Below are 24,915 nucleotides of genomic sequence, written 5' to 3' on the forward strand. Positions count from 1 at the left end.
CAACGAGCGAGTTTAACAGCAACTCTCTGAGCAGACAACACGGAAGTAACGCGCTGCATCCAGGTACTGTAAAGTCAGTAGTATCTTGTAATGGAAACGCTCTCCAGGAATACCGAGCCGAGTCGAGCTGGTTCCACGAAGGGGAAACGCGGCATTAGAGGTTCCAAAACAGGTGAAGAAATACTAAAATGTGACATCTAAATACTGCAGACCACTGATTGGTCAGAGAGTTGTCTCTGCATTATTGCATCATCAATTTGTGACATGCCATTTAAAAAAAAAAAAAAAAAACAGATTTGGAAGTTTACAGTAAATAAACCAGTAGGCTAATCCATGATGACAGCCTGCAAAACGACACTGTGGTTGGTTGAGGAGATTCAGACATTTCTGTCTTTGGTGGCGGATGAAAAGATTTAATGTGAGCTGTACGGGGCAACGCACAATGAGCGAGTTTATCAGCAACTCTCTGAGCAGATGCTATGGAAGCTACACACAGCGTTGCTATGACATCTAGGTACTCTAAAGTCAGTAGTATCCTGTAATGGAAACGATCTCCAGGAGTAGCACTTGGTACCCGAGTCAAGTCAAGCCAGTTCCACGTAGTGGAAACGCGGCATTATACTAATATACAAGTAATTAAGGAATAAGAAAGTGTTATATTCTTCAGTACAGAAAGTGTTATTTTATTCAGTGCAGTGATATGATTTGTTCCTGCTGTGAAATTCAGATTTTGCTGACAAGCAAAATAGAGATAAAATTTTGAGATATATATATATAAAAAAAAAAAAAACAGTTCTCTTTACGCACAAAACACGTACTAGAGCTGTTGTCCAAAAACTGAGGTACAGATCGTACCGTGGGCTACCTATACTGTTGCACCCCTATAAGTAACCATATCATCTTTTAGAGTTGAAAGAAATATTGTTCTGCCATTTATTGGGATAACTATTGTCAACCTATATTACTTTTTTTTGAAAAAATCACTCACTAGGGGTAAAAATTTATCTGCCAAAATGAATCTGTTTTTATATTCAGTGACTCCACAAAATTTGTCTAGATAAATATATGTCAATCTATCCAAACTATTAGTTCTATATAGAACTAATTAGAACAATGAAAATGGAAGGATGGAATATCTATGCCCATTAAAACGTAACGAAAATTAATAGGGATTTTATGAGATAAGTTAAGAAGTCAACATACAATTAACAGGTAACATGACAGGAAAGATTTGTCATAAGGGCCATCAGAGTAGAAGAGTCTCTTAATCATTTATTAATAGCTATCTTTTCGTTTTGTTCAAAAGAATTTCTAAAAGAATTGATTATATTTTGTCCTATTCTCTTCAGAAGTCTACTTTTGGATATGGTTAAGCTCGGCCAATAAATTGAGTGACAGCAAAATGTTCTTATTTTCTGGGCTCTGTTATAGTTGATTTTTCATAGCTGCTACCGTTTTACTGTTTTTTTTTTATGGCACTTGCAAGTGATGTCACACATACTACCACATTTAGTTGGCTCAGCTTTAACTTGCCAAATCTCTCTGGTATTTTCCAGTAATGATTAGCTACATGTGCAGCTTTGTGAGACTTATAATCTTTGTTACCACTTTGTAAAGCACCTAAAACTGATCTTTTTGTCTTTTTTTCCCTTTGCTTGAAAAGACATTTTAAACTAAAAACAAGATGGTCATTCATTATTGTGTTGTGTAGAGTGAGGTAACAGCTGCAGGGTGCAAGAATTTGTTGAAATAAATCTACTTTCAGCATGATTCCACTAGACTGCAAATACACACTGCTCTGTCTTTTTTCCTCTGTATTATATTTCTTTAATTGCAAAATGAGTTCAGTTGTCACTTGTGAATGAAATGTGAAAATTTAACAAAACAGTAAGCGATGTGAATGTGCAGATTTAATGAAATAGACTTTCACAGTACTTTCACTAGGTTTTATTTCATGTACTCTTATTTAGATGTACAGATCTCTACAGGCTGTACGAACAGCATCTATGAAAACTTCAACAACAGAACGCTCTTTTCGTGACCCTGATGGCATTGTATTGTAGCTATCAAACATTGATACTAGTTAAATGTAGCTCTCTTTTCTCTCTCCTCCTCTGTATTCATATCGCTTTGGCTGGATATCACCATGTCTCTCCTCCTTGAATCCATTGTTTCAAATTAAAGCCCTCCCTTCTGCAGAGTCATGTAATGTGACCCCATGACAGATCATCTGATAAAATTCAGATGCAGAATGCAGACAACAGAAGACCTGCTCTCTTCCTAAGATCTAGCTATATGAAATAGGTACCATACACACATTGCTCAGGTTCTTCAAACAAATTCTTCTCAGACACATCCACAGAATTTACCCCAAACACACATTGTATACATATGCAGAGTTTGGCGAACTGGTACAAAGTGGAACACATGCGACCCATTTTGGAATGAATTTCAGTACTGACTCATACTGTATGTATTGCTGTGTCTGAAATTGGCTAGCTCTGACCATAAACCTGATGAGGCACTGAGGAATCCCACAATATTTGTAGTTTTTACAAAATTCTTTTTTCCCCGGTGTAGAGGTTTCCGTCCTTTCCTGTAGTGTGAGCACAGACGTATGTTGAATGTTTGTGCCATCTCTATGTTGCAGTGCAGTCTGGTTAGATCCTGTCCAACCTGTTTATCCTGCTGGTCCTCCTCTACTGACTCCCACCTGTCTCACCTCTAGAGAGGCAACCTTCTACCATAGTCATTTCCTCATTCTTCAAGTTTGTCTCTTCACACTATCACCTATATACAGCAGCGTTGAGTGATAAAACAATAATGATATATATCACAAAATAACTTTTCCTTGATAGAAATACAAGACATGCGCTATACAATTTTGATAGAATTCACTCTTCCACATTTTGACTAGGGATGGGAATTAATAAGAATTTAACGATTCCGATTTCATTATCGGTTTTGCTTATCGATCCGATTCCTTATTGATTCTCTTATCGATTCTCATTGGGTGAGGGAATAAAAGAGTACAAAATGGGTGTGTTTGCGTTAACTGTCTTTTATATTTCCATCTCTGCACAAAAAATATAACATATACAGTATGTACAAATAATAACCGATGATGCCGGGCCTGGTTTGTGTGTGTGTGTGTGTGTGTGGGGGGCATACAGTGAAAGTGAAACTAAAGACGCTTTACTAATTCCTCTATTATTGCATTTCTACTACATGGAACCAAAATCAAAATCAAATGAATCGCATGCTGTGTGGGCAAATGGTTGAGCATATTGGAGGGATTCCACCCTTTTGAAGAAATGGAAGCTTTTCAAGTGTTACAAGTGGACCTGGTGTCGTCTTTTTAGGCTGTTTCTGCCTCAACGCTGTGTTGGCTACGTTCTGACCACAGCAATGCAGCATACGCGTGATGTCATCATGGATGCGCAACGAAGGCGGAATCGATAAGCAGAATCGTTAAGCAAGCAGGCAAATGATTCCAAGGAATCGAGCTACTGAAATCCAGTTCTCAAAAAGAACCGGTTCTTGATTTCCATCCCTAGTTTTGACAGACATAAGAACAGCCAATCATAATTAAGTAGCGCTGCACTGAACCAATCACGCTAGAGCCATGTCAGGTTAGGTTGACGCACAAAGCTCAGGCATAAGAGCCAGCGGCAGCCCACAAGCTAATGCTTGGGTTCCGCCGGGAGAAAATTTGACCGAGAACTTGGGCAACGGGGTTACTGAAAGGTAGTTTGCACTGAACCGTTTCGGTTTGGGGCGTTCAATACAATACAAAGGTGTACCGAATGAATACATGTAGCCTATGTGAAGAACGCAAACACTTGCCTTTTGACACGAACCTTTTTGGAATGAAGATTTTATTTGTTTGAAGTTGACCAATGGTCTGTTTTGTTTGTGTTCTCTTTTAAAACGTGAAAGCTTTTGCCTGCTTGTTGGTTCAGTTGGTGTGTGTTGTTTTTATATTATTTATTTATGTTTTTAAATGCACTTTAAAGGTTTGCGCTTTCAATTTCGTTGTCTGTATTGGACGATGACAAAAAGTCTATTCTATTCTGCAGGTCAGACTTTTACTTTAGTTTTGTTTGGTTTTATTTATCTGAAACAGTTCTTCAGCACATCTGTCATGTTGAACCTTTGACAGAAAATAAATCATATTTCAATTAAGGATAACCTTCTGATGTCTTCACATCTAACTTATGAGTAACGGAAAATTTAAGCTTGACAAAAATAGTGATTTTATATCGTGATACATATCAGTATTGTCTGATATGAAAGAAAATATTGTGTTATGATTTTTTTCCATATCGCCCAGCCCTAATATACAGGGACAATGAGAGTTGAATTTAACGGGCCTGCTTTGCAATGCAAGGCACATAGCCTAGTGGTGTTAATAACCCAGATGGAAATAATACATGAAAATATGACATTCTGGTGGAATGAGTTTTGTAGAGATTCAGCTTACACTCTTTCAAAATAAAACATTGGATAAACTTGCTCTGTTCTGAAACGGTAAACACACAGCAAAGTCCAAACTCAAAGTGCTAGAGACTAACTATCCTGCACTTGTTTTTCATAGTTTGATTTGTCCTGGAAATTTATTTATGTTGTAACTGTGTGTTGTAGGGATGCACCAGTACCACTTTTTTCCAGACCGAGTACGAGTACTTACATTTGAGTACTTGCCGATATGGAGTACTGATACGAGTACTTAATACTCCCATTCCGGTTCTTAGTTCTTTTTGTAAATGTGCTTTATTGTCATTGTCATTAGTCTGACTGGAAAAAAGTGCTGTTACTGACATTTAATGCGTTGGCATGAGCGTTTCTCAGTTAATCCACCAGGGGGCGCCGCTCTGAATTAACCATACTGGACAAATACCACAAAGAAGAGTAAAGTTTTTTTGAGAAGAAGAAAGTCAGTAATAACAAACATGGAGACAACAGAGGCAACACTACTGTGATACTAATATTGCAGCGTTTCCGCTAGTAAGGTTTAAAAGCTTAGCTTCAGCAGGTAGAGAAAAGATAAATGAGTAATAAGTTTCGTTTTCACTTCTGCTGGCGGCAGTCGCATCTGCCAGGACCTGGAAAACGGATGGAATGTATGCAGAGGACGGACAGAACACTGTGTCCGTATCTGTCTGTGTCTTTAACATTACTTGCAGTCAGCGTTACTTTTATTACTGTCATTCATTTTGAAAAATCACCACACTCTTCGCACTCCCCACACATTATTCCAACACCACATACCTGCTGCACTGAACTGTGAATGTCACACGGCCATAAGTGGTATCGGTGCATTTGTATCAGATATCTTTTACGAGTACAAGTACACACACTGAGTGTCGGAGCCGATGCCTCATACTCATATTGGTGCATCCCTAGTGTGTTGTATTTCATGCTGCCTCTTGGCCAGGACTCCCTTGAAAAAGAGGTTCTTAATCTCAATGGGATTTTTTCCCCTGGTTAAATAAAGGTTTTAAAATGTCTTAAAGACTGAGAAAGCTCTGGTAGTGACACTGTGTAAAAAGGACAAATGTGACCACATCTTGCTTGAACGGAGCTACAAGTTTATTGTGATGAATATTTTCAAATCTGTTTATTGTTAATCATGATTAATGTCATTCTTTCTTCAAGGCTAATTTTGTACCTTTAGTCAAATGTAATCAAAAATGCACTGAAACATTTTTGGTGATTTTTAGAAGAAAAAGAACAAAAATCAAGATTAAAAAAATATATGTATTGTGATAAATGTAATTATCATCACATATAAATATATCCTTTATTGACATTTTATCCTCAGGCCCAGGTGATTCTGAACCCAAAGCAAAAAGAAAGATCTTTGGCTCTTTAAACATAAGGTTTTGAATAATGATAACAAATACTGGTGTATGAGTGTGTGTATGAATGGGTGAATGTGAGGCTTTGTAAAGTGCTTTGGGCACCATGAAGGTGCATAAAATGTGCTATACAAGTGCAGTCCATTTACTAAATAAAACAATGTAATTATTATTGTTATACCCTCACCCTCTGGGCTGGCGGGTGTGTATAGATGTACCAGGGAGACTATTCACCCAATGCTTTTCAAATTTGATACACATGTTCTTTACCACTTGAAGAGGAGCAGTGCCCGGTTTCATGGCTGAATAAGGCCTAAATGTGTGGATTTTGAACACATTTTTGAAAATTTCAACTTAATTTGTGCAACCAATTCACCCGATTCTTTTCAAATTTCACACACGTTCTTTACATGTGCCTTTGTCCCACTATTTGCCTTTTTTTTTTTTTTCTTTAATTTTTACAAAGTTTTGAGAAGTCTTGAAAAGATTTGAAAGTTAAGACTCAAACTGAATCCCTGGGTAGGTAGGGTATGAGAGCAGGAGGGGCAAAGTGTTTTGCGACAGGGCAGGGTATTCGTAAGCTCAGTTTACTTTTTCAATTGTTTGGATAATGGGTTTTGCTGTTGACCAGTCCACCACTTCAGATTTTGTCCAGGGAGGTACAAAACAGAACAGAGATGCTATAATGATTTTCATTGTTCCTGTAACAGCGACAATAAAGATCTTTTCTATTTTTCTACTCTAGTGGTGTGTGTGTGTGTGTGTGTGTGTGTGGGGGGGGGGGGGGGGGGGACGACTCAGGTCCACACACATGCCACACAATGACATGGAATTTATTAAACATTACTCCGGTTGCAAGTGCAACCCAGTCATCATCAAACATTTGTGAAACATAAAGTCACAAATGCAACATATTTGACCATGTGTTTGCCTTTGTAAGCACACAGCCAGCATGAAGTGCAGGAATAGTGAACTAACTGTTCAACAATCCAAAAGCTGTACCAAAAGCTTTAACTTTTAACTTTAACCTTGGCATTTGTACAGGAGAGAACACTATCTAGCATCCCCCACTGTGAGTCTGTGTGTGTCCTCACATTAACAGCAGAGGAAGACTGAGAGAAATGGTGATTATCAAAGGTGCAACAGCTTGTTTGACATCTGCACTCACTATAAACAATCTGTACAGTAACCTAAAGCTGTCTCCAGTAAAGTTGGGTTGCATCTAGTGTAGGGGCTGAGGTCATTGCAATAGACAGGATTCTACCCTTACCTATAAAAAAATGTGATTTATCATTTTTATAATTGACGTATTATAATGGGAAATATTCTTCAAGTAACTGCCATTATTATTAATATCCAGAAGAGACTTTGTGATCATCTATTTATAGGAGCATGGAGAATAAAGTTGAAGAATATAGATCACAGTTCCTCGGTATTACACATTTTTTGTGTTATACACTGACAGATGAACACAAAACACCTCAGCTATTGTGTACAAACCGGCAAATATGAACAGGGTGGTCTTGCATAATTAGACAAATGGGTTTTATGTGTTTCCCTCTGACAGACAACGTCTCATGGCTATTTTAGTTGTTTTTTTCCCAAGCTGTGATATGCTACCACACTGGAGTCTAATAGTTTGTGAAGTCAGGGATTATTTCCACCAGAGAAGTAATTGGACATCAACAAGACTGAATGTGTGACTTCCCAAACATACTAGCACACCCTGATTGTAGCAATGGAAATCATGCAGCATGTGCTCTTTCTGCACTGGAACAGCTGCCTCCTTATGTGACCCATAGTGGTCGCAGATGCGTTCCAGTCTGTAACTCTTCAGTGAGCCATCTGCACCCAGAGAGGAGATGCATTATTGACAGTGTTGTTTGTGATTGTTGCAGTAGAAGGTTCTCCAGTGTTTTAATCTGGCAGAATAATGGAAAGCCTTAAGACTTTTACATCATTGTTAAAAAAATCAAAGATGGATGTGTTCGAACTGTTCCAATGTGCTCTTCTGTCTATTGATATGTCCTACATGTGCAATAGTACCTGACAAGACACTGAAATGATAATACTTTTTGTGAAATCTCAGCCTTTGCAAACAAGGAAATTAAGGGCATAGTGGAACCAGAACAAAGCTGAAGGACTTTGAATAGTGTGGCTCAAACATACAGCACAACTTCTGTTGATGTGGATTTATGTGAATTTTGTCAGATGGTTTTTTGATTGTAGAATGAGGTAGTGCTACTGTGCAGCAGATTTGAAATGACAGCTGGTCAAGGTGTAGTATTTGTGAGCCATGACTGAATCATGCTTTTATACTTACTCTGTTGTTGGACAGCAAAAACGGAAAAAATATTGATTGGATGAGCTTTGTTTGTAGGGTGAGCTCTGTCGAAACATAGTATGTGTGAAGAAAGAGTAAAAGGAGACTAGATGGAGTAATATGACTGATATTAACAAGACTGTACTTACTTTGGTATTGTCTGTGTTTGCCTGATATGTTTACTTGACAATACTCAAATGTGTCCATGCGTTGGAGGCACGAAAGTATTATTATATCCACCTAAATGATTTTCCTTTTACATATAAACATACAGGTTTAAAAGCACGTTCCGTATGAATGCACAGTTAAACTTTTTTTGCATTCAACATGCAATCCTAGTGACCACAAACTCACCCAAACAACTCCTATTCAAGGGTTCAAAGCATTTTATTGTTACGTGTACAGTAAAGAAACAGGTTTCCCTATACAATGAAAATCTTACTTCGCCGTCCACACTGAATGCCACTAGAATTTAAGATAAGTATAACAGTATAAGTATAAAAATTGAAATGGAATAATATAACTAGGGAAATAAAACAAACCAAAACAAAGTAGCATTTAAAAATGGCATGCAAAATGAAAAAGAACATAAAAAAATATAAACCTGTGTCTAACCAGGTGGTATGGCCAGGAGAAGGACTACAATGTCCTAGTCATGGACCTGCTTGGGCCCAGTCTGGAGGACCTGTTCAACTTCTGCTCTCGTCGCTTCACCATGAAGACAGTCCTTATGCTTGCGGACCAGGTAAGTGACACATATAGCTTTGTTCACTTAGCCATTTACAAGTAGCAAAAAATTTGTGACTGTCAAACCAATCCCATCCTAGAAAGCTGCAAAATAGTGGCTCATTCCTGTCACCAGCATTTTATACAGAGAGCATCCTAGACAGTAGTTTGTTGTTTTTTATTTATTCATAAAAGACAAATTAAATATGACACAAGAAAACAAGACAAAAAGAGTGTAAAACATATGTAAATTGTAAAATCTTGTCTATCTGGATTACACATCAAGATAAGAAACAACACTTGTAGCCCATCATTTTTGTGAAAGAGTTCTTATTTTGTTCATTTTATTTGTTTTGATATCCTTATCCACAATCATTTAGTTTAGTTTTTTTGTTTTGTTTTTTTTTTAATAAGAGTTTAGTGTTATTTTGCACTCGGCCTCTTGGGCTGGAAGAGGCTCTTGGATTGCCATCCTGTGTTCACAACTGTGAGGGTGTTAGCTAGCCTGGGCCATTTCTACTTTTACCATTGATGGTCACTGTCCAATCCACTTAAAAACAGGTACATTTATTTAATCACAAAATTTCAAAGAAGTGAAACAAAAGACTGCAACCTTGATTCAAAACTCTGAAAACTGCTTCAGAATAATTGTGATGGTAAATGAAAACATTTTGTTCATACAGAGTTTCTAGTGCAGATTGGTGAATCACGACTAAACTGATTTTGAAAGATTTTGCCTCTTTGTGACTCATTGTATCATGGGATTTTCAGCTGAAATGACGTGGATAAAAAATTTTCTCTTCCCCTAATTAAATATTTGATATCCATACTCTGCCAATAACTCAGACTCAGAATTCAGATATTAACAAAAATGGATAACTATTAGGAAATGGATTCATGACTGTAGGCATGTAACAGTAGTTTAAAGTGGGACAGCAGATTACCGGTCTGGGCTGTCAGTTCACAAGGATCTGGATCCAGTCTGCTAGCATGTGTCTGACTAGCATGATCTGACTTCTAAGCACATTCATTATATTATATTCATTTTAAGTTTTGTGCAACCGGGCGGTGGTATTGTTACGCTCCACATACTTTTTCATTTGTTGTCTCCTACAGTAGGGGTGTCCAATCCTAGTCCTCAAGGGGCAGTATCCTGCATGTTTTAGATGTTTCCCTCTTCCAGCACACCTGACGGTCGTTATCAGGCTTCTGCAGAGCTTGATGATAGACCTATCATTTGAATCAGGTGTGTTGGAAGAGGGATACATTGAAAACATGCAGGATACCGGCCCTCAAGGACCAGGATTGGACACCCCTGTCCTACAGTCTAATGACATGTAGGTCAGCTTATTGGCATGGTAAATCCTCAAATCATGCTTAGGAGGGTAAAAAGGGACACAAAAGTTTACTTTTGTATAATATTCATCATCTAACTGTGGTCTTCTTTCCATCTTCAGATGATCAGCAGAATTGAATATGTACACACAAAGAACTTCATCCACAGAGATATCAAACCAGACAACTTCCTCATGGGCATCGGCCGTCACTGTAACAAGGTAAGAATAAAAATCCTATACATCCTCTGAGTAGAATCATTGCAGCACTCTTCATAGCTGTTGGCAGATTTTTCTTTTTTATTTATTTATTTTTTACATTAGGATAGCCTCCTAAATCCATAGTCTTGATCCCAGGTGACTGACTGACTGTGCTTTTGTAAATGCATTCTTATGCTGCTGTTCATTACCCTGATGGAGAAATAACTAAGGAAGAGAGGGCAGCTAGCAAAGTTTCATATTCCTATACTTTTTGCATTTTCCCAGCTTCACGTAGACTGGATAAAATCCAAAACAGTCAGAGTGCCAAAATGAGTATGTATTATCATCTTCCAGTATTTCAATTGTTGTAACTTTGAGACATTTTAGTTCAGTAGAGTGGCTATAAAGACAATACTCATTTATTGAAGGTATTTAATTTCCCATTTGAATCATTTCAAGCGTCATTTAAACATTTAAAAATTGAAGGACAGGTGTACATGGCAGCCAGAAAAGAAGGTAAACAAGTTATGAGTAGAATACAAGTGCATATCAACAGCAGCATAATCTTACTATTGAGGAGCTAACCTTAAGCTAAAAAAAAGAAAAAAATCATAGCAGTAGATGATAAATAATTTTTACAGTTTGCTGTAAGACTTTGGGGCCATTTTTACTCAAAACTAGTGCTCTCTTCTGGTTTGTAAAGATGTAACGTGAGCTATTGCGGTGATTGCTGATGTGCTTTCAGGCAACAGTGGAGCTCTGCGTGAATAAGTCAAATAAGTTTATGGACACACAGACGATACCATTTGTAGCATATGATTTAGTGACAAAACATAAGTATAGAAATTGACTGGAATTAAACCTTGTTTATATAGTTGACACAAGGTTGCAAGAAGGTGTAACCTGGAGATCCAGATTCTGCATGCTGGACAATGTTACCCACACAACAAAATGATCCAAATGATGTTTTTTTTGTGATGCACTTTGTTTGTATCTGGTCAGAGGTTTGTATGATCAAGTTGCCTGAATTTAAAATGGAATATTCTGTATTTGGAGCCCTTGCAGACAGGCAACTTTTGGTTAAGTTAAAGCACGGGATATTTATTTGACCCATAATGGGGCTGGCCTCATTTCAAAGAAAATGAATTATTTTGTGTTTAATATTCCACTCTTAACTGATGGGAAAACAAATGTTTACAGATGTATTAGTTTGAGGGCTGACAATAATTACCTACAAGTAAAGACCAAAAAACTGAAAAATCAGTGCCTGGAATTTTTATTTGCTTCTTCTGCCATTGGGAGATGGGGCATTTCATGGAGTCACAGGTTTGTGCGTCTCAAGTGCACTTAAAGTTGATTATTTGGGAACTATTGCAAAAAAACTGTCATTTTCAGCAATTACCTGTTTTGTCTTACATGAGTCAGAAATACATCGTCAAGTTTTGGACTGTTGGATGTTGGAACTCTAAGAAAATTCCTTTGAGCTGTGTGAAATTTATCATTTTATAATGTTTTCTTAAAGAGTAAAAGATTGGCCAGGAAAGTAATCAGATTGTGAACCCACACTAAAGTATTATTAGTTTCAGCTACAGTCTAGAGCTGTATAGCAAAGTATTACAATTTTACATTTTTCCCCATGGCTTACTGATTTAAGGAGGTCCCAAAACTTGCTTTTTGGGTTTTCTTTTTATACTGCCATTAATACAGAATACTGAGTAGATGCTGTTTTCTGTAACTCAGATACAAAATGTACAGGCAAGTTGGCCATGGGTTGGCTGGAGTCCTTGATATAGCAGATTGAAATAGCAGATCACCTGAAGATATGTACAGCATTTGATACTCTATAGCAGTGGTCCCTAACCTTTTTTGTACTATGGACCGGTTTCATGCATGAAAATTTTCTGCGGACCGGGTAAAGGTGTGGTGGTTCCAATAACAAAAACCTTTGTCAGTTCAGAGCATGTGATCTGAAACAATTACTCTGTATATCAGGCAGTTACAATGATTCTGCAGTATAATATCAACTCACCATAATGCAGAATCAGTGGGAACCCTGGACATGTTTCCCTGCAACTAGACGGTCCCATCTGGGGGTGATGGTAGACCAACACTCCAGTTGTGTTCCGTATATCCAGTCTACTACTTGGTAACTGTCATCGCGGAAAACCCAGCCACACAAAGATATGAGGTTGGAAACAGAAGGATTTTCAGGGCTTTTGTGGTGAGATCCACATATTCTGCTGTGGCGTTAGACTAGAATGCAAAGAGGTTTGAAGTTGTCTCAAACATGTATCGATGTGCCAAAGCAGTTTTGAGGGTTTCATGCTCATTAACTAGTTGGTCACAGCAAATTACGCATCATAGTTGTTGCACTTGTGTGTCACCTTTTGCGATGAACCTGCAACTTAGGCGGGAATTGGGATATTTCCTTAAAAATGTAGCATTCTGTTTGCAGGCAGTCTGTGATCCTTCTGCAGCCCCATCGTTTCTTCCCAGAAAAAGTTCTCCAGTGAATTTAGTTTTTGGCTCATTTCTTTAGCTTGTGTTACTACTGATTAATGAAATGGTGCGCCAGAGTCAAGAGCGGTTGTGAGGCAAGGGCGGAAACGGCTGCTTTTCAAAATAAATCTCTGCAAGACTAATGGAAAAAATAGCTTTAATATTAACCAGAATTTTTTTTTCTTTGCAGCTCGGTACCAAATGATCCACGGACCGGTACCGGTCCGGGGACCAGGGGTTGGGGACCACTGCTCTATAGTGCCTCTGTAGTTCTTGGTCACAGTATAAAGGCCCTCATGGCCAGTTGAGGGTCTCTTCTTTTATGTAGACATCTACAACTTTATTCCCCTCATTGGACTTCTTTTTAAGCAGTTGTTTAACAAAACCATTGTTTGTTCTGCTGTTCAGCCAAACACAACAATCAAAAGAACTTCCCTGGCTGCTGTTGAAAGGTTGTCAGCTTATGTGTAGGTGAACTTGTGCATCATGTCCTTGTTGAGTCCCAGCTATCTGTGTCCATGCTGATGTACGATCAATGCTTTAGTTGTAGTGAGCATTTTCAGTTATGTCCCCTCATATTTAAATAGAAGCAAGATTAGTACTAGCATATGTGTCACAGATATAGCTTCATAACATTCCACACAAGGTCAAATTTACACTCAGTATTGTAGTCACTCAATGAGAAAGTTATTTTACTGCCACTTATTTAAGATGCATGTCTTGCAACTTCTTTTACCACAAATGTTGTTTTATTTTTATTTTGCTACTTATTTAATTTTAAAGCAAGATTACATGCATAAAATGTGTCTCTCAGTTACATGACAAGTTGTAGTGCATGTAGTACCAGACAACACGTGTTCTGATGGTGCATTAAGGCAGAATGTGGTGCTTAATTTGTTGGTCATGTTTGAATACGTAGTACTAAAAGCAGAAAGGGCAGAACTGTGTATATGTGTTTGAACAAAATGATTTTTGAAACTTGTCTTTTTTGTTGTGTATTGTGTCACTTTTATAATGCATATAGTAAGGTTATATTTTGTGTTCTCATCATTGTTTGAGAGTTATTGAGGTTTTTTCCAGAATACCAATATATTATATTAATTACTTTTCAACTGCCATTCAAGCATTTCTTATTAAAACAAATCTCTAAGTAATTCCTCTATTTCAGTCACAACCACTGCAGACATGATACTGCTCCTTTTCTCTCTGTTGTATTTACTTATATGACCGCTATTTGACTGTTTAAGAAATCAGTGAAATGGAAAGAAATGAAGTCAAGCTGATAATGTGCATATTTGATGATGTGAACAACCTTCATAATCTCTCACTATTTAGAATGTTAGCTAAAATATTTAGTCTAGTTTCTTTTTCTCTTTTTCCCCTCGTTCTTTTCTTGGTTGTCGCTTGTCTTCAATTCGTAGTGTAACAGAAAACCTCTGAAGAGGCATCTAATTCTAATCTAATTCTTCATTACATTTCATATATTTAGAACCCTGGAAAATGTGTACAGTGGGGTCATAGTTTTTGTTTTTTATCTAAAATCTTTCTCTTAAAATCCTTATTTCAGCACCTTGGGACTTTGAATTGGTATAATTACCAAATGTAAGCAGTGTGACACATCTCATGTTACCTAATGTAATTGATTTCATTATTATTATTCCTTACACCCTCCCACCCCCCCAAACAAAATGCAAAATTCAATACTGCTTTTAAAAATATATTTATTGCAAATATACTCCTGTATTTTACTCAAAATCCTTTGTATTTTTAACAAGTAATGCACCTTGAGCACCCTTGTAAGTGCTGCTTTTTGTGGTTGTTTACTTAAGTGGCTCAAGTTTTTTTTTTTTTTTTTTGAGCTTCTTCAGACAGATTGACTTAAGTGTGAGAGAAGTGTGAATCATCTGTAGGACAGGAAAAAAAAGTGACTTTTTTATGCCACATAGCCCAACCCTGAATCTGGATTGCAGTCAGGGCACGAGGATCTAAACCTTGTTTGGTATCTGGGGAGATCTACTCTTACTTTCTAACATTGTTAGTTAGCCAATGCTGCCAGGTTTTCCTCCTAATCTCAGACTTCCATTACTTCTTGAAATCCCACTGCACAGTTAGGTCAGGGCTGAGTACTGCCTTTTGTGCTTGATTGGTAGTATGGATGTGGCATGGATCTTTGTTCCAGATTCATGCAGGGATCTACAACCAAGGAAACATGGTCCTAGAATGAATGTCTGTGATGTATGAAGGGCCGACCTGAAGCTTTTATTTGTGCAGAGTTTTATGCTGAGGCCATGCTGCTGTTTCTTGGGGACCATTGATTTGCAGCCCGTTATGTAACCCCACAAGTATTTGTAGTTGTAGTTTTTACTCGTGTGAGTGTGTGTGGACTTTGATTTGATGGTTTCTAAAATGCCTGTGCAAGAAGTAGTCCGTTCTTTCTTGTCTAATTGTACTGGTGAAGCTTTGATCGTAGTTTCTCACACAGAAAATGGAGTTCAGACCTAGGACCTATTTTTCTCAACTACTAAACCTAACTAGGTAACTTTCCTATTTAGAGTGTTGTGTGCAACTTGGTTAAAATATCATCTTGAGGAATGTATTCCTCAGGTTATATCGCCTTGGAGCCTTACTTTGCAGATACTTTATATGCCCTTTTGTATGGCTAGCAGAGGATGGTCAACCATGGGCTCTTTCCCATCGCCCCCACACCCCCAGGTCTTCTCTGAGCCATGGTGTTGCCTGTCTGCACTGGCCTTTATTGTCACTGTCAGACAAGATATTGAAGGTTCAACATATGTATGCTTACACATTGGGCTTCTTGCTGTGCAGGGTTGATCTTTCCACCGTTGTCCTAATGTAAGATAACCACAGTCATGTGGTTTCTTCAGGACTGATGGCCAGAATGATCACATCTGTACAACAAAGGTTTCAAGTGGATTTCTTTGCCTCTGTAGGCCCAGGCTTGATACACATACTTAGGAGCTGTGTATGACACTGTTATTTGTGTCGATGGCAGCAAACAATGAGTACAACGTGAAGTGTCTGTTGTACTCATGTATACTGTGACTGAAGGTGGATAGAGGCTGTGTGATTTTTGACCCCTGCCCCTCTACTGTCTACCCTAGTGCTTAGACTCGTCAGTGGGGAAGAGGAAAAGAAGCTTGGCTGTTAGCTCTTCTCAGGACCCATCTTTCTCAGGATTAAACCAGGTGTGACCTTTACCACAACACCAGCTGCCTCACAAACAGCAGTTGTCGCTTTGCAATCATACCTAACTTACACTGGTTTTTAAAGTGATTTAGACCACCAGGACCCATCTTGCACGCATTTCACCCAAGGAAATGTAAGCGAACCAGAGTTAAACTTTGCTTCTTAGCCTACTTTAAAGGCCAGTTCCTGTCTTCATGTGATGTTTGGCCTGAGAGGAGTAAAAATACCAGTCCAACTGGAATGTAATTCAGTTTATGGTCATTCCTATCAAGGAAAACCTTTGTCCCTACATTATTTGATGACAGATGAGAAATATGATAGTGGTATTCTTTCATTTAAAATACAAAATTAAAATAAATACATAAATAAAAAATTAATTGAATAATGGTAATAATAGTAATTCATTTTCCGAATCACTTAATCCTCTGGAGGATTGCTGTTGATGACGATAAAAATGATCATGTAGGAGTTGTTTTAACTTAAATTACAGGATGTTATATTTCTTCATTAAAATATTTAAAGACAGATTTACCTATGCTGTACATTTTGTACAGTTGTATCCTTACATTATATCAAATGGTGTTCAAATTCTTAGACTTTTATAATTTATTCTACGTACCTTCTTTTCATGGAGTTACCTGTCAATCGTTCCATATTCCCAAATTTAAGCTAACCTTAATGCCACTATTTTGCTAGATATGAAAATGTCCAACCTGATTTTGCATTACAATATGAGATGTGACTTAAGTTGTTAAGCAGTTCTATGGAGTTACTTCACAGTGGCTGAAATTAGTTGCTCACAGCATTTCACAATGTGTGAAAAGTTAATATTTTTTATTGTGAAATAACAGAAGTGGTGGCATTTTTTTCTTATTTTGAATGACAGACACCAAAGAAAAAACATACTGCGTGTTTAACGCTTTGTTAAATGTTTTATGTCTATGCAGAGTATATTCAATTTTTAAAAATGTTCACCATAAATGAAATGTTTGGTCACTGGATAAATACTTCAATATATTTATTTTTTTGAAGGGCTGACAGTGTAGTGCACAGTGGAGTATGTGACGATTTGGGGTACAATATTAAAAAATACGGTCTTGTGGATGCATTTTAAAATGGTGGCACTGAAAGCCAGGGTTTGTTGAATTTTTTGCAAACTACTGTTGACAGTCCTCTTAAACCTAGAACCTATGTAACTGCTCATGTACTAAATTTTCACTCCATAGTAGTAAGACCCTTGAGGAACCTTTTGTCCCTGAAATGCTTCAGCTCGACTTAACTGTTGTGAAATTTCCCTTTTTAATATCATGGAATTCAAAATGAATTCAGCAGCTTTATCTGGCAGAACAACCTTCTTGTTCTTGTATTTAAAAATGTTTTGTTCATAGTTTTGAACCTAAACTAAACATATACGCCATATGAAAGCATATTATTTACCTTTTTAAAGTTTCCTTGCGCTGTTCTCAGGCTAACCCAACTGTCACATGCTTTACCAGGAATTAACCTTTGATATTGGGTGCTGCTTTTTCTGCTTCTGCTGTCCAAACATTAATTCTGTTTGTAATGTATTAACTGAAATTTGTTTTTGTTTATATAAATTGCACTGGCTTTGTGCATGAGTTGGTGAAATTCTGTAAATGAAAATTACTGTTGGCAGCACCATAAATGCGTTTTAGTCTTATTTACAGTCTCGGAAGAGTAAATAACTGAAGCTGAGCAGAAGTTAATATTTTCCTGAGGTTGGCCGCATAATAAGTAGTGAAGTCAAACACCAAAAAGTACCATATTCACACCTGGGGTTTGTCTGAATTTCTAAAAATGCTGACTGAGATGTTCAGATTGTTTGTTTGGTATGGTCAAGTTTGATTGTACCTTGTGTTGTCAACGGGCATTGGAATTTCAAATACTGCACAACATTGTGAGTTTTTAAGTTTTGGTAGGTTTATAAAATGAAGTGGATTTTGGGATATATGTGTAGAGAAGAGTATCAGGAATTTGTCAACTTATGCTCTTTTTGTAGTTTTGCCTTTTACAGATTGGTAAATAAATTGTTGCACTAGAACTTTAACAGCACTCTGCTCCTTTTACTTTGTTGTGACGTCATGACTTTTTTCTTTGTTCTTGTAGTTGATTGCAGCAGTTTTTGGACACATTTGAAACAACATAGGACAGATTTTGTAGACTTGCTTACATGCACACTTACCTTATTGCACACGTTTTCAGTAGATCCCTTTTGTACCATTTTTCTCTAATCCCTAAAATGTTGCTGTTCTGGAGACTTTGTGGACTCTGTATTGTGCACTCTTGTTGTTTTCAATAACAGCAGTATGCACAGCATGAATCCTGGAAGGTGTTGTGTCACATTCAGTCAAGCCAAGTTTAAACTTGCTGATCTGTCGTTCTCCCACTGCAGAGGTATGTTCTCCGGACTTAATTTAAACCAGTAACACATTGCTTTTCAGTGACTTCTTTGGCAATCATTGGCTGGCAATTAGTTGGCAACTGGATCTGTCGTTAACCCTGGAGGAGGTATTGACACTGACACAATGCAGGGCCCTCAACTTAGCATGTTTTGCACCACCAAGCTGTTTTTATCCTCACATGCACACTTGCTACTGGCCCCCAAATCAGCTGGATACTTGTATTTTTATGCTTGTAAGAAGAGGTAGGTTAATATGTATATTAGCATTCAGGTGGCATAGTTGTTAAAAAGCCTATGCCAACGGTAGTCTGCTGAGCTTGTAGGATTTGGAAAGCAGCTATGTAACGGGTTGTAAAGCACAAGTGCATCTTAAATAATGCCAGGAAGTTTGATTTTGAGCAGCAGAGGAAAGTGAGCAATCACACAGCCACTCATTTGGAGGATAAGTCCAGTTATGATTAAATTCCAGTGCGAAATCTCACTTGCTTATATTTTGATCACTCTGCATTTGTTGGCATTTGTTAATTTTAATTTTTTTTAAAGTCATTTTCAAATGACAATTTAGAATATGCTTGCTTAAAAAGTAAATGACCAACAATAATACGCTGGATTGTTGAGATGTTTTTTAACTTCTAATGCATCTTTCACCAAGTATGTCTGGAAGTTGTCTTTTTACACCATGGTACTGAAAACAAAATGGAAGTGACAAAGAGAGTTTGTATGATTTTTGTGCCCTTAAACATGTTAATCTCACAAAGGACTTTTACAGTTGAGTCATTTCTTACTTAGTTGCTTTACACCAAGACTTATACAGCTCCAACAGCTGAAGTATTTAAAATGACATGAACATTTTCACTGCTGATTAACTTGAAATTTAAGGATCCTTGGTGACGTGCGGCTGACAGAAAACTCTGGTGTGCTCTCTCCTTATTGTTCTTTAGTTGTTCCTTATTGACTTTGGTTTGGCAAAGAAGTATCGAGACAACCGAACACGACAACACATCCCCTACAGAGAAGACAAGAACTTGACTGGCACAGCACGCTATGCCTCCATCAATGCACACCTGGGCATTGAACAGAGGTCTGTACACATTTACATTTCCCTCTAAAGGTCTTTCAGTTTAGTCTTACAACCATAAAAATGGAATGTTTGATCCTGTTTTTGGTATCATTGAAGCTAAAAATTTCCATGTCAGGTATGCGTTAAATGACTAAAACCTGCAATGATTTGTCCTCACCAAGTAACATTTTGTTTCCAGTCGGCGTGATGACATGGAGTCACTAGGCTATGTGCTGATGTACTTCAACAGAACCAGTCTACCCTGGCAGGGATTAAAGGTATGGAAGCTAGGTTATTGGGCTCTGAACACATCTGTCTTTTTTTCCTTGTCTTTTTGGTTACTGATGGGGTTTAATCTTCTTGTAACTGGGAAAAAAGTACACACTATAGACCTCTTTGGTGGGAATCTCATACCCCTTTTACATGGTACAATAGACCTTACAACATCTGTCTTTTGAACTGTATGAGTCACCATCCATTCACAGGTCAAAAGAATCTGTATTTGCCACAGGTGTTTTTCAGCTCCATCCAGCAGTTGTGGAAACAAGACACTTGGGAGGAACTGCCATTTTTCACCCTGTATTCAGTGCAATTTTATGTATGGAAGGTTAAATGAAATGTGTTGGCTTAACATTTGGGTAGCTGTCACTCTGTCTATCTTAATATACAAATTATGGTTCAAGTCCACATGTTAATACCTAAGGAGAAGGCAGAATCTATTGTTTGTGGAAAAGCAAAGCATAAAGTCAGCTGTAGCACAAGACTACAAAGTCTGGTGGAAATGAATTAGCAGTCCTTTATGGTCACATTAACCATGGCCCAGTTTATGACTGCGGCCTTCTCCTTGACTTCCTAGATTAAGTCAAGAATATCAGGTGGACACTACTACTATTCAGGGTTTTCCCTAACAATATAAAACTTTCTGTGCCATTCTGAGAAATGATACCATATTAGCCTGAATAGATGGTGTTTGTATAAAGAGAAATAATATTTTTAAAAGTAGGACATGTCTGTTATGTGTGAAAATGAAAATGTATGGACTGCACTGCACTTTAGTGTTGGACTGTACTCGTATAGGTTCAAAAAGCCATTACTAAACCCAAGTCCTCCACTAACCCAGGGAAGCCCTGTCTTGGAACTTGGCCTACAGTTGCGTGATTCTGTCATCATATTCATGCTGGCAGAAGAGCGTGCAATAGGTCATAGTTGACACAGACACTACTGGAACAAGTGGAAAAGCTTAAGTTTAATGTCATCATTTATTGGTATTAATCTCACCTACTACACACAGTGTGCTGCAGTGTCAACATTGCTTGTATCCTAAGATACAGCGTTTGTTATCAATGTCTGAGTGTAGAACAAATGTTTAGTGGTACTGTGTTACAAGCAGCATTGTTCAAATTGTACATGTTCTTCAGGCTGCCACCAAGAAGCAGAAGTATGAGAAGATCTCAGAGAAGAAGATGTCTACCCCTGTTGAGGTCCTCTGTAAGGTAAGAGTAGATGAAACACCATGACTGTTTTACACAAAAGCCCTGTTCCATGATACAGCATGTTACCTTCTTGTCTGAGCAGCCCATTTTTCTGTTGCAGCACCAGTTTTGTTAGGTTGACACTAGTAACATTTCTGTTGGTCAGCACAAGTATTAAGGTACATTGCAGTCTAGATAAGAGCCTGCTGCATAAGGTTAAATATATATAGAGAAAGATGTCTGGCTCTTCTGTGGTCATGATATATTTACTATTCCCTCACACAAATCAGGTGAAGAAAAATCTGACGGATAATGTTTTTGTGAATTACATGATTCAGACGTTAAAGTAGTCCGAGCATTTGGGAAGTAAAATTTGACAAGAGTACTCTGGACTTGACCAACAGTCACCTGATTGTAGTTAAACTTCATGCAGAAAATACTAGGTAATTATTCTACTGAAAGCTTCACAAAACAGTTCAATGACAAGCTTGACAATATATCGAATTCATCAAGTTTTTGCTTTCTGAAAATGAAGAAAAATGCTTAAATTACAAAATAGAGATCTCTTTCTTGAGAGACTTTTCCTCCTCAGCAGAGATTCGAATGCAACCTATTTGTTGTAATATATATGTGAATGTTTCTCCACTCGTTTCCTACCAATAAGGGTTTATTTAAAGTTCTTTTTATTTGCGCCTAAATTTTTGAGCATTTTTTGTTGTAGTAATTTCTTGATATTGTACATAAAACATATAGTTTTAATTAAGAGTTCACATAAAAATGGCTAAAAATCAAGATTCATCATATGGCAACATACTTTGAGAGGAGGGAAAGGCTCTTATCTCATTAATTAATAACAAAGTAGGAGCAGTAGAGCAAACACAGTGAAAAGCATAGAGTCCTTTTAATAATGTTTAATTTCTCCTGACATATAATGTAAGGGTATGTATAGTACTTCTGTCTGTTGTCATTTTGTCTTTGGAGTATTTTAGCATTTGTATTGAACTGATGCCTGTTGGTTTTTTGTCTTTTGTGTTTCCATGTTTATCAGAATTTTGTTAATAAACCAGAACTACTTCACCACTTAATATTTCTTAGTAAACAATGTGTAAACTACTGTAACTTAAACTACCTGATCCTGATGCTGTCAGTGAGCAGATCTTGTGCAGCTAAGCTGAGATCATTGTCAAGTACCACTTTTTAGTCTTGTGAAATCAGAGATAATTCCATCTAGTTGTTTTCACTCATCACTGTGCCCTCTCTCTGTCTTTTAAAGGGTTTCCCCGCAGAGTTTGCCATGTATCTGAATTACTGCCGTGGCTTGCGCTTTGAAGAGGCTCCAGACTACATGTATCTGCGCCAACTGTTCCGCATCCTTTTCAGGTAGATCCATGAACGTCATCTGGCTAATCAATAAAATAAAAATTCAAACTTGAAATCACAATTTTGAATTCCTGTGGATGAACTTGGTGATTTATTCAGATTCAAAACAAAATGAAATATCTGGTGTTCTCATACAGGCTCTGTGCACACTCCTAGTTTCTAGGTACACATGACAAAGAAGAATTTCAGAGAAACACTTTGGACTGCACCTGACCAGATGTAGACCTAGAATTGATGTAGTACTTGGGTATCTGCACAAACAAATATGCTGTGAACGTAGGAAGCCAAAAAAAGTTTTGGCTCTACAATAAAATTATACTGAACGTGGTTGATGAAACTGAAAACTATTGCATCCAAGCAGTCCTCACTAAAATGTATTCATACTCAAGAACAAGGCTGTAGCATGGTGTTGAGATGTTGGCAAGTAAAGAGCATGAATTACTCTTTTGAGAGCACAGATTTTTGTTACCTCCTTGACTGGTCACAGGCTATTCTATACATTAAAAAAGGATTTGGTTTAGGTTTTAGGTTAGTTTATTTCAGACACAGACATAATACAAAACATATGGAACAAAAATAAAATAATAATAAACAATACACAAATAAAAAATAAAACAATAGTAAAATAATAATAATAATGATAAACAATACACAAAAAATCAAGTAATAGAAAAAAAAAAGAACTGTTGTGCCTGAAAGGGAGTAGGAAGAAGCCACTGCTTATCCAGTCCTACCCCCTAATTCCAGTCCTCAGACTGTTAGTGCTGAATCACTTGATATACAACTTAAGATTGTGATTATCTATAAACACACCCCTACCAACCTGTACCCCCATACAGTCACATACACTTCTACATACACTCACATAGTCACATACACATATACATACACACATACAGTCACATACACATCTACATACACACATATAGTCACATACACACATACATACACACCAGTTTATTGTCTACCGCTATACACACACGTCTGCACCCCCATGTTTATATACACACACCATACAATAGAACAACCTGACAATCCAAATAATGATCATACCCTTCCTTGAGCCAGGTATTGTGAAAATAACATTTCTTTGTACATTTGGTTTTGAAGGGAGTCAATGTTTTCTTGCTCTTTCTCCATAACCCACTGTTCTTATTCTCCCCACAGATTCTCAGATCTGTAGTTTATTTTATTCCCTTCATTAGCTTTTTTCTTGACAATTTCTTTTCACCCCTTCCTCACATTTGGCTGCCCCCACTTTTCTCTTGCATTGTTGACTGCATTAAATATGATACTAATAATGTGTTTTACCGTGTTGTAGGACTCTGAACCACCAGTATGATTACACATTCGACTGGACCATGCTGAAACAGAAAGCAGCCCAGCAGGGGGCCTCCTCCGGGGGCCAAGGCCAGCAGGCACAAACCCCCACAGGCAAGCAAACTGACAAACCCAAGCCTAACATGAAAGGTTAGTAGCAAACAGCCAAGCGACGTTTTTTACAGACACCAATTGCTCATATATTCATTCAGTACCATATTCAGAACATTTAGAGTTAGCTTTATTCCCTTACCCACAACCCAGTGTCCCTTTTTAAAAAGCAAACAAATTGGAAATAAAAAGCAAGAAAGCTGTTCATTCTGTTGGAATGGAACAGTATTATTAGTTTGAGGAGGCACACTGGCAGAACAGAAAATCCAAAAAGAAAAAGACAAATTGATACAATTGGTCTGTCTTGCAGAAGCAAAGACGTCCTTGGGGAATTTGACTACTAACTTTGCTGCAATGCTCTTCTGTTCCTTTGTTGGGGCTGGACAATGGGTTCTATTCGCTGTAATACTGTTTTAATGCTGGCCAACTCACTCTGATAACACACTCCAACTCCTCTGCAGTCTCTTCATTAACCTTCTTCTCTAAACCAGATCATGTTAACAGTATACTTAAGGTTCTTCTTCTGTATGTAAGACCTGTTCTCCTGTGCTCTTACACTTTGATGTTTAGGATCTGCACCTTGTGTCTAATGTATGGATAACGTGTCGTTTCCCAAAGGAATATTAGTCATTTAAGGATGGTGGAAAGAGTGATGCCACAGTCTCTCCTTCAGTGGCAACCATAAAGTCAGATCCATGAGAGAGGAAAACGGATATAAAATATCACTACAACTGGAACAATTGTCAATCCATAAACATTCAAGGACATGTTTTTGCAATCAAAAGAAAAGTTAATTTTTAACAGGTTGTTTAAACATTGCCAAGCATTTTTTCTGAATGAAATGTCCCGTGAAACATGTGGAGCTTAATTGATGATTTAAAAAAAAAAAAAAAAAAGTAATACATACAACCAGCACTTAACCGTAGTTGGTGTCGTACCCATTTTAGATGGTGGTAAGTTCAGTCCTGTTTTAGTTTAGGAAACAGGAGTACTAGAATG

At 37.5% G+C, this 24,915-nt stretch overlaps 1 protein-coding gene across 3 annotated transcripts in view; it reads left to right on the forward strand.

Annotated features, from left to right (window-relative positions):
• The window catches only part of csnk1a1 (casein kinase 1, alpha 1), a 38,119-nt gene that overhangs the window by 6,186 nt on the left and 7,018 nt on the right, over positions 1-24,915 (forward strand). The window contains exons 3-10 of one of the 3 annotated variants that reach the window (XM_030145488.1): positions 8,803-8,929; positions 10,368-10,466; positions 16,067-16,150; positions 19,515-19,654; positions 19,833-19,911; positions 21,052-21,126; positions 22,379-22,485; positions 23,807-23,955. In XM_030145488.1, coding sequence (XP_030001348.1) covers positions 8,803-8,929; positions 10,368-10,466; positions 16,067-16,150; positions 19,515-19,654; positions 19,833-19,911; positions 21,052-21,126; positions 22,379-22,485; positions 23,807-23,955 — 860 coding nt within the window. The remainder of the gene's footprint in view (positions 1-8,802; positions 8,930-10,367; positions 10,467-16,066; positions 16,151-19,514; positions 19,655-19,832; positions 19,912-21,051; positions 21,127-22,378; positions 22,486-23,806; positions 23,956-24,915) is intronic. The other 2 variants (XM_030145489.1, XM_030145491.1) reach the window with 2 other exon arrangements.

This window comes from Sphaeramia orbicularis, chromosome 10, assembly GCF_902148855.1.
Source record: "Sphaeramia orbicularis chromosome 10, fSphaOr1.1, whole genome shotgun sequence".
NCBI classification, from domain to species: domain Eukaryota; kingdom Metazoa; phylum Chordata; class Actinopteri; order Kurtiformes; family Apogonidae; genus Sphaeramia; species Sphaeramia orbicularis.